The sequence below is a fragment of the Pieris brassicae genome, chromosome 1, assembly GCF_905147105.1.
Source record: "Pieris brassicae chromosome 1, ilPieBrab1.1, whole genome shotgun sequence".
NCBI lineage: Eukaryota > Metazoa > Arthropoda > Insecta > Lepidoptera > Pieridae > Pieris > Pieris brassicae.
In genome coordinates, this window is record NC_059665.1 from 9,548,659 (window position 1) to 9,560,130 (window position 11,472).

General features: G+C 31.6%; 1 protein-coding gene across 1 annotated transcript; it reads left to right on the top strand.

The window, feature by feature from the left end:
- Nucleotides 1-606: 606 nt before the first annotated feature.
- LOC123713092 (cytochrome b5-like) lies at nt 607-9,405 on the top strand. Its single transcript, XM_045666595.1, has 4 exons — nt 607-886; nt 3,853-3,941; nt 4,497-4,607; nt 7,993-9,405. The coding sequence occupies exons 1-4, from the start codon at nt 767-769 to the stop codon at nt 8,066-8,068; spliced, it is 396 nt and encodes a 131-aa protein (XP_045522551.1). The 5' UTR covers nt 607-766; the 3' UTR covers nt 8,069-9,405.
- The last annotated feature ends 2,067 nt before the right edge of the window (nt 9,406-11,472 follow it).

Below are 11,472 nucleotides of genomic sequence, written 5' to 3' on the forward strand. Positions count from 1 at the left end.
GGTAATAATGTTGTTGAACTTAAACAAATCAATAACCTTTAAATGTACATTTATTGTATGTTTTTTAAATTAAATTCATAAGACAAGAAGTGCTGCCAGTCTTTCTTATAGCGATTTTATTTTATGAATAAATGTTCGAAATTTTGCATCAATTGAATGTATTGCTTTACATGATGCTTTATAAAAATCAAACATTAACTTTACTTCGCTTGATATTAATTTTTTAAATTCTTTATTAAATTAATTAATAAGAGTGAATTAAAGTTTAGGTTAGAATTAAAAAAAAATTATTTGTGGTGAGACCGACTTGAGAAGAGAGACGAATTTGTATGAAAATGGTCACGTGACAAAGCGTAAGCCTACTAAATCGTAGCTAGCGTTACTAGGTCACGCCTGTCGAAGAGTGACTTTGTCTCAGAGAAAGACGTTATGATGAAGTTTAGCTCACATTCACAATTTGCACGTCACCATTTCCAGACAATATAGTTTTGCGTAAGGCGGTCACGCCTGTCGCAAAGTAACATTATATCAAGCCTTTACTTACACTTGGTGATTGTAGCTTTGTCTAACGTCACTTTTTTATATTCTATTATCTATAGTAGTACGTACTTCGTCTGTGGACATTCGGTGGTGGGCCGCTGGCCGAGTATATGTGATAATTATCACTTGATTTATTACTTCATAGTTATTTACATAGAAACTATTGCAGCGTTCAGTCGTCAGTATAATCGTAGCTAGATTTATAAATAGTGTAGTTCTTATTAAAATGGAAAAACAGGAAGTTAAATTATTTACCCGCGAGGAGTTGAAGAAGCGAAACACTCGCGAGGACTGTATTCTCATCATCCACAACGAGGTTTACGACGTCACTGAGTTTTTAGAAGAGGTAAGTAGATAGCGTGATAATTGTGTGCATACGTCGATCTATGTATATATTCATGATCTGATCAAATCATTTTTATCAACTTATTATTTTAATTTATTCTAGGTCTTGAATTTTAGGAAGAACGTTCTTGATACATTATTTTGGTATTTTTCCAAAACTCAATTATTATTATTATTATTTTTTAAATAAATGCACCAGACGGGAATAGTAATGACTTGCTAATATTAATCAAGATATAAATATACTGTTAAACTATCTTTGTTATGTAATAAGTTACTAACTATGGTGTGCCATTTAATAAAATAAATAAATTTTCTTCTCCTAACTATTAATAATAGTTACCACATAACCATATCAATTTGTATGCCCCACACTGAGTTATAAGTAAACCAATTAGTTTGATAATATAAAGTTTATTTTATTGTAAAAATAAAGTACTATTAAACACATGTTTGAGTATTAATTATGAGGCCAGATTAGCAGCCCTACCCAGGTCCAAGTATTCCATTACCTGGTATATACAATGTAATTTTAAACCTAGTTTTACAGAAATAATATATATAAATACAACTTAATTATGATATATTTCAGTCTTAGGCAACAAAAATGGTTAGATTTAGAGGCGAGATTTAGCACTATGACTTCCAAATATTAAAAAATTAATTTGTTTTTGAAATTAGGAATGATAGTTTACATTTTCTTGACTTATAATAACTTAGAATAATTACCATAAAATTAATTTAATATCTAAAGATACCTGATTTGTTTCTTTAAAGTAATATGTATTATCTATGAACTTATCATCTACAAACATACTATTGCAATAAATTTGATACATATATAATAATAATTTAATAAAATAAAATGATGATGACACAAGTGTGTAAAGGGAGTTTTGGAAATTTCTAATGGTAATATTCGTAATAATGCGTGCACCCCTAAGTTTGTATATTCAGACTTTCATAGCCAACTTTTTCATCAGCAGTAGGCCAAACAGGTAGGATTGCTGCACTCGGTAGACTGCTTTAAAAGCTTTTAAAGGCCAACACATAACACTCCATTTAAAAGCTTGTGTAGTTAAATCAGTGATTACTGTTAATTCACACCCCAAACGTTTTCTCTTAAATAACTTAAGCTGCTTATGTAACGCAAACTATAACATTGTTTGAGTTAAATATTTACATTACTAACAAATATGTTAATATTACTAATTATTTCTAAAAAGATTTTTAACATGTCTGCTACCTCAAATGAACAAATTCTCTGAATAGTTGTAATTCAATTAATTATATAATAGCTGTATAGTAAATTTCTTTATTCGTATAGTCCGGTCACGTTAAATGGATTAAAGCGAACGCAGGAAAAGGCATGTGACGGAATGTTGGGTGTCAGGAATTTCATTAAGCTCAACATGGGAAGTTATCCAAGACATTATAATATTTTATTAAAAATTCCTTGAAGATATAATGACTTGATAATACATTGCCTATCGTTAATGTTATTTCATGTAATAGACGAGGGTCAATATTTCAAGTCAAGTAAATTTTAGTTATAAAATTCAATATTATTACTCGTACACGTTTTAACAAAAGTAAATATAACTTTGACATTATGTTCGTTTATAATCTGGCTGAGGTTAATGCACGGCTATACCCGGTTTTCCTCTTTTATGGGTTGAGTTTTAAGTCAAGGTTGTTCGTACATCGTGCTTATTAAACTTTCCTCGCGGTCAGTCTCGATTCGTTTACACGAGATTTAGGCCATGGACCACGCAGCACAATATGATGTCTTGTATAATAAAAAGCCAAAATCGAAAATTAAAATCCATACGTATGTAAAGTTAAGCTTTCTTCCACTATTCGTTTTTTCGTATCTCATATTTATATTTGGTCAAGGTCAAGAGTTTCAAGTACTTATTTATAGCATTGTCTTTTGTTAACATAGCTTTTACACATTTAAAGAAAACACTTTTTTACCGGATTGAAGCTATGTATTATTATAAACTTATAATTATTTTAATAATATCCATGCATGCATAAACAATCCGCGAAAATAGAGGACAACGTGAGTCATTTCTTACAGATAATACAACTTTCTCTACAACTGTGACACCTTTCGTCTTCAGTCACCGTGACCATGCACGCTGTAAAGAACGCGAAACGTCGGGAGAAAAATTAAAATTATGTAAAATCATTATAAGTTTATAATAATACATAGCTTCAATCCGGTAAACAAGTGTTTTCTTTAAATGTTTGCTTAATTCTTTGCTATAATATCCTCAGTATTTAAATTACTAAACATTGTATCTCCCCGGTAGGTAATGATTGCTGTATATACAAATCTTATGTTATATCTACATTGATAAAATACTATGCCTTGAACTCCTCGACTTCTAGACGAGCAAGATTATGCCCTTATAATATATATTGCATTTAAGTGAAATTTTCTTTCTAAAAAGATTTAAAAAAGTGTAAGTTAATTACATACATACAAATTATTATAACATACAGAAATATCTGATAAAACTTCATTTTTAGTCATTAAAAGTATCTTATTCAAATTAAATAACAAATTGGGAGACCAAACAGTCTTACTTATTAGAGATAATAATACGACATGCCCTTCAACAGTTATTGAGTAAATTTTATTGTAGATATAGAATTTTATTATCACAGAACGTCGAATGAAGTCTATATATACATACATGTATATATTATTATTTCGGCTTACGATTTTCACAGTATGTTGACTTGAAACTTTAATTATATATTTCGACAAAGAATGTCTACAACCTTGTTTTACAATAATGACTCAAACCTTTAATTTCGTTTTTGCATGTTAAAACTAAACAAAAAACATATCGCTACTCTACTATCGGTGTTGCTTTAAATTAATTACATAAGTAATAAAGTACAATTAAGTTCTAATGTTCATAATACTTATCTTAAATAAAAAATAAATCGTAGCACCCTGGAGGTCTGGAGGTGCTTCTGGAACTGGCAGGTCAAGACGCCACCGAACCCTTTGAAGACGTCAGCCACAGTTCTGACGCAAGGTATCTACGTTAATAATCTTTTTTATTTTAAGCTATTTTTTTTCTATTTCGGCAAACTGTCCTAGACTGTCACTGGACAAATAAAAATGAGTCGTGTTCAATAAAAAAATTATATTATATAATTTGTGTTTATATTTCCGTACATAGTTATTATCGATTTAAATTACAATGTCAAAGCTATTAAAAATAATGAAATAGCATAATTTCAGAAAAATACTAAAATTTAAACCATGACATAGCATTATTTATATAAATACTGATTATCAGTACTCATCTTATTACCATTTAAAATTTGAAGATTATTTAATATACCTACTCAATAAATTTAAGTAAATGACGTATGATTAATGAACCGAGATTCGTTAAATGTACGTATAATAAAAGTTATTGTTTTTATAGATAATAATAGATATTATCATATAAAAAAGACATTAAACACCGGGTGATGGTCGTTTAAAGTAATAAATTGAAAGTACGCATGCAGTTGTGGCCTTTATGTCTTGAACTTGAATGATAATAAACGCCATTTTAACATTAACGTGTTATGTTTAACAGGGCGTTGATGAAAAAGTACAAGATTGGCGGATTAGTGGAGGCAGACCGCACCCAGGCTAAGGCGGCGTTCGCGCCTCAGTGGAACAACGACCAGCCGCAGGAGCAGGGCAAGTGCGTAATCGCCTAAAGTTCCACTAACAACTCATTTAGCACTCACATCATCGGTCACCACACAGCAACCATTGATTTATTTGATTCATGATAATTTTGCCTGTCCCGCGTTCTGGTAGTTTCTGCAGCTCGACTTGTGGATTGTATTCATATGTGCTTCTTCGGGTATTTAAGTAGGCAAATAGCATATAATCATTTAGGTATATAGAAGAGACGATATAATCACTTAGATATATAGAATAGGGGATATATTCACTAGGTACTTAAAGGAGAAGTAGTCAATGCTAAAAAGATGATCTCAACGCTACTCAACGATGATATCCGGAAGTTACAATCGATGAATTTTTTAAACAGCACTGATTTTGTTTGTTTATTATTAGAATATATTTATGATATACATTGTTCGAGTTCATTTAATTCGATTTATTCACTTCCTCAATGAAAGTGATGTGCTATCATTTCACGTGTTGTTTAGTCACTCAGACATACGCATGGCTCTGTGTTTAACATTTACATAAATAATTTACTTTTATATACTTAGACGAGACCAAATATATGTACAAAACGTGACCATAGATCTGTTATTTAACATTAATTTTGTGATCTTTAGCGTACGAGACTTTATTTTTTTAAATATATACTAATGTTAATTGTACCTTTAAGTATTAAACTAAATATTATTTTGCTCTACTAATATTGTGTACTGTGATATCTTACGAACGTCTATAACGGTAAAGAACGACGGAATTACCACTTTCGTTCACACTCTTTCCTACTCTATGCTTTGCTACTAATAATTAGCTATAAATATACCAACATTGATTAACTGTTAATATATGGACAGAATCTCAAACATATACGCTATATATTTAATAATAACTAGACACGTACAAAAATAAAATACATAGTCACATTTTCTCAATTTATTGATCAGGAAAATGGTATTTCAATCGGGCTTTTCCCTGTTATACCTATTTAGTGCGTTAGCTATTATGATTTGTACGACTTGTGTGCTTCCTATACTGTGTACCTTATATATATTCCTGATAAGTATATAATTGTAACTGTCTAATAAATCCTATACTAATTGTGAGACTTCTTATTTCTTTTTAATGTACAGCAGAGAAGAACAACTTTACAACTAACGAGAACTCTAAATAGTACATATCATATAGTGCTCACGATGCATTCTATGTACCTGCTGATACTCGGTTCCAAGACAGACAGCAGAAACGCTAAACAGATCTTTCTAGGCTTAAAAAACAGATCTTTACTAGTGTGATTTTTACTTTATAATTCAATAATCGTATACCTTGTGGTCTTTCTATTAATTTAATAACGTGACAGGAGATAACAAACGATAAAGCGGTGCTTATCAAAGGGAGAGGTCAGCTCCACGCATAATACGTATTATAAATGAAACCTACTAGAGTAAGTAGTAGTAGTAATGCAAAACATTCAACAAGCTTTATCATAAACGTACAGGTGACATATTTCAAGATGTGTCGAGCATTTGGAATCGATTACTCAAAGGATGGGCGGAAAAAGTATTAAAAGTCTTCACAATTAAATGGTTTTGAGACAGGAATAGTAAACGTTAGTATGCAAGTTATGATGGACTCGTAAAGTATTGATAAATATTTTATCGGTTTTAAAAGAATTTTATTGATTGACGACACATTTGTGTTTTTACATTAAGTAGTTTAGATTGTAAAAATATTTAACGGCCACACCTTATCAAGCTGAGTAAAAACTAAAAAAAATCCTAAACCTATATAAATACAAGATTAATTTGAATCGATTTCGTTTCATTATTCTATACTCTTAAACTTTGTTCCCTGTTACATTGCAAAATGTACTTATTCTGGATTTTAAAGACTTCAAATTCAAAGTAAAAAAACTTATAGTTTTACTCCACGCGGGGCTACGCTTCAAAGCTGATATGACTATGATATTTAATACGCTGTTATAGGAACCTTACCAGAATGAATATAAAGACGCCACAATACACTAAAAATCATAGTTATGTGTAACATTCCCTACCTCAGTTGTCATATTCTACACCTTGTTTCCAGTGTGTGAGTTACAATGCGCGATGAGTAACGCCTACGGTCTGGGATAGTCGGCTTATATAGAATAGTTATTATATAAGCCGACTCTCCTAGACATAGTGTAGCGTATTGTATATTATTTTAGTTAACATTGTTAGAATTATTGATTTGTATTTCAATGTTAAATTATGTATGTAATCTAGTGTATAGTTTTGAATTTTGATAGTCGTTGTGATTTCCCGGATAAAACTATAAGAATGCCTCGCCAATAATGCAAAATTTTAATCTTACGTAGGTAGGCCAATCTTTGTTTACTTGATTTTATTCTCACAACAATCTGAATATAACAATGCCTTGACTACATCCGTTCGTCTCACACTCCTGGAAACGGGGTTACTTGTTTATAGCCGCCATTACATTTAATAGTAGTGTTATTTGGTAATTGAATACAAAAAATGCATGAATAATATGAATATAAGAGCAACAAAATCGAGCGTAGTAATTGGATCATATCCTCTCCACATAAATCATAAAGACTTTCAGATTATTAGATAATTAAAGAACGATTTGTATATTCTTCGTAGACTTTTATATAAAGAATTATGCCTAATAATTTACCAATTAAGTAATTATCAAAGGAAGCGCGAAATTTCTGTCGTAAAGATATTTTTTCATGTAGCGTTTAACGATCAAAAAATGCTTAAGTTTATGCAATATAGTACTTCGTATGATCAAGTAAAATAAATAACTGTATCAAGAAAACATTAAAATCGTATTTGTACGTAAAGATATAACCAGAAAATGACTTAGTTATTGTAAATTATGAATATGTATATACTATGATATATGAGAATTAATGATGCATAAGCAAGTAATTTATTATAAAGGAAAATCATAGTAATTAATAACGAATATAAAACTGTCTTTATGTATTATTTATAATATACTCCTTCACATGTTTAAAATAAGCAAACCATAAATAGTTTTACCACTCTATGCTATGTTAAATTTTAATTATGGTATACAATACGCTCGTTTTATTAGTAATGTTTTCAACAGCCTCCAAAAATGATTATAAAATTGCGGAAATTCATAAACACTAAAATATTTGTACTCTATTTTAGACTTTTTATCATATTTCCTCAAATATTACACTGGCTACTGCCACAATTCGAACGGCTGTCACAAAGTCAAGTGATTTATTATTGGACTTACATACATTTTTATTTACGGTGCCATTTAGGATTCCTAGCTCAGCCACCACACATCCACGAAACATCTCATACATATTACTTAATGAAGCACTTCTATAATAAGCTATATTATATTTTCAGTTGGAGTTCATGGGCTCTACCGCTATTATTGGGTATCGCCGCAACCATTCTCTACCGTTATCTGTTCATGCAGTGAGTTCCTTACCTCTAGGCTCTCTCAATATGCGCTGAAGTTCCGATCTGACTCAATGGTGCTTGCATCACCCAACCAGAACCTTCAAATAACAATCCAATGAACTTTTTGTTTTGTAGCAATTTAGCTATAAACTGATTGGTTTTTTCAAGTAATTCTGGAGTTTGGAAAGGAAAAACTAGCCTTAATATATATATGTTGCCACTGTTACGCAACAATAAATGATATCAATTGCGATGGCATATGTTTGTTGTAGGCACTTTTGCTTATACTGTTAGGGTAATATTCGGTCAAATTAGGCACCAAGTATGATGTCCAAATGTCAAAAACGTGTTTGATTTGACATTAGTCATACTTATTACTCAGTCTGGACACTGCATACTTACCCTCAGTTTTTAAGTGTTCTGCTTCATGTGTGTGTATGCCATCACTGAAATGCTTTTGATCCAAAAATATTACCTCTAATAAAACTATTTCCGACATCAGAATCTCTCTTCAGTGGTGTTGCAGAAAAATTATCATTCCCATCTGTAGATGTATTGTACAATGTATTGTACAGTAGCAGTTTTTTATAAGTTTAATAATTCTTTACATGTAAAATGTGTAGGAACAAATTTGCCAATTGTGAGTTGGGAAGAATTATTAAGATTATTTTTAATTAGTATTTAATTTTTTGGGGCATTTACAAAATAAGCTGTAAGTAATCAGCATTTATATATATAGGTGTATTACATTTTCTTTAACACACTTGAAAGAATTAAATAATTGTAAAAGCCATTTCATTCCTTATTATTTAACAATGTGTTATAAAATTATATGTCTATGTCATGACTAATAATGTCTAATCTAAGATGTAAAATAACATTATTTCTTATTGAACAAAAGTTTAACTTTGTTGTCCTGGTGCACACAATTTTAATAATTATTAGCATATGCTAAATACTGCCAACAGCTGCAAATATTTCAAAAAGTAAACTATACTACTAATATTAATTAAATAGGCTTGTGCCTTATACCATACTCTTTTTTATAATCATAAATTTGGGAATGCAGGAATGAGGTACATTCCTGCATGGGTCAAATTTCGATAATCATAAATTTCTGTATAACATCAATATTGAAATTGGTGGTTGAAATTTCACTTTAATTTTTTAAAATAGCTCATAAATAGTCATTTCAAAACAGGTTTTAAATATTTACAAAGAGCCAATTTTTTATTCTTTTATAATTTTTTGGCCTACTTTAAGTGTATTTGTAATGTGCTAGAGGTGTGTATTTATAATGGTTAAATGTATTTGGGTTTGTGTGGATTTTGATAAATAAACATCTTGTTTAATAAATAGTAGTTTTAATTTTATTGTTTCCTGAAGTTTATTAATTTGAAACACCTTTAATTCATTGAAAAAGGTTAATCACAACAGTTATAGGAGTGGTTCAATTTTCAATTAAGTCTTAAGATAATTTTTCTACTATAGTTTCATCTTGCATATTACATATTTACATTTCATTAACAATAAATAACATAAAACAAGCCAATAATTACTAGGACTTGGTGCACAGACATGTGTGGCAATTCAACTTATCTACTTTTATATTACTTTTTACACAAAGATACTACTTGCAAACTACTTTATTTACCTATTCCTTATCTATAACACGAAACACAAACTGCTGAGTCTTCAGACCTGAAATATAAATAATCAATTGAGCTCTGTTAGTGATGAATTTATTTATCTATTTATACCACATTGAATACTAATACTTGTACGATCTACTGCCGTCTCATAAAGTTTATAACAAATGAATAATACTCACCCATACAAGGAGCACTCAGAACAGAAGTTTTGTTGACAGAGACCACACACTAACTTGCAGAATACACACAGGACCTTATCACAGTATGCACATAATTCTATTTTTGCTCCTCCACATTTGCACAAAGCCTCAGATGAATTTTCTTTGACCTGTAATCATGTGCGAGTTTTAAATTTACTAATAGTTAAAACACTATTGTTGTTAGGTTTTAATTTATTAAACATTCGTATGTGCATTTCTTACCATCTGACCAGCATGTATAAGTATGCCATTGGCGCCAATAAACAGTTGCCTCAGTCTGTCTTTTTTGTAATTATCTTCTAAACTGCATTTAAACCCGTTTTGCTGCACTTTTCTTGCTCCTTTGAATAACATTTGCAATGTTTTCTCTGTAAGTATGAAGTAATTCGAAAACATAAGATGTAAGTAGATCCTCCTTTCACTTAACCGAATTTTATAAACTTCAGAGTCATACCGTAAACTTTTTGCAGTCTTTCTTCATTGTTATTAAACTGTTTAAGTCCTATATGTACTTTGCTTTGTTGAACATAGTCGTCAATAAACGGATTTGGTCTCTTCGCCATATCTTGGCTGTTACTTAATTTGAGTTTTCACAATAAGAATTAAAAATAGAGTGGGATGTTGTTAATAAAAAAATTTTAAGATTGCATTGGCAAGCATTGCTCTTATAACGTAAATTAGTAATTATTGTTTTAATATATTGGAACTTTGTAGTAACGAAAAACTATTTATTAGTTAAGTTTTAAATTCCGTCAAAATCTGAAATCAATCCAAAACAAAATAAGAGTAAAAACTGGTAACCCTCGGATTCAAAATAATAACCTGTAGACCGTGTACACTGTGGTAATCTATTACATTATCCGTTGCGTTTTGTTAGGGTATTATTAAGAAATGAACGGCTAGACTGATGTTATTTTCTCTTTGTTGCGTTTTGTTATACCACGTTTTATGTCACATCCCACGAAAACAGCATAAAAAAATTATGAAGGATAAAGCCCTATGTCCCTCTTCTGGTTCTAAACTACCTCGACACCAATTTTCAGCCAATTCACTTCAGCCGTTCTTGAGTTACAAATAAAGTCAATATCGTGGTACATGTTGCCCACTCCCTTGAGAGGGGTGAGCTTTGACGTGTTTGGGGCGTAAAGGCGCGCGAGGAGACATTGGCTCCACTCGCTGCGCGTAGCCGGTGTTAGGGTCTATCCGGGGTGTCAGTCCGGTGGTGGTTAGGATCAAGGACTAATCTCAACTTGGCCCCGGTATCGTAGTCCGTGGTAGCGGCCAGACGCGCAGCTCGTGGTCAAACTCCGCCAGGTGGGACCCGGCGAGGCGACCAGCGGTCGAAGCCGCGGTTTCTGCTCAGGTGTCGTCGGGACCTGCGAGAAGATCTCACGTGGGTACTTGTATGGGTCTGGAGGCCTGGATTGCCACGGCGCGATGTTTTGAAGGTGAGGATGTTGAGAGGCGTCCGCTCGATCGAACATCCTCTTCGCGAGCCGTGGGACGAACTCGTCGATACTGAGTGCATCAACGAGTTCGCCGCTAGTCTCGCAAGTCTCGCGCTATGGTAG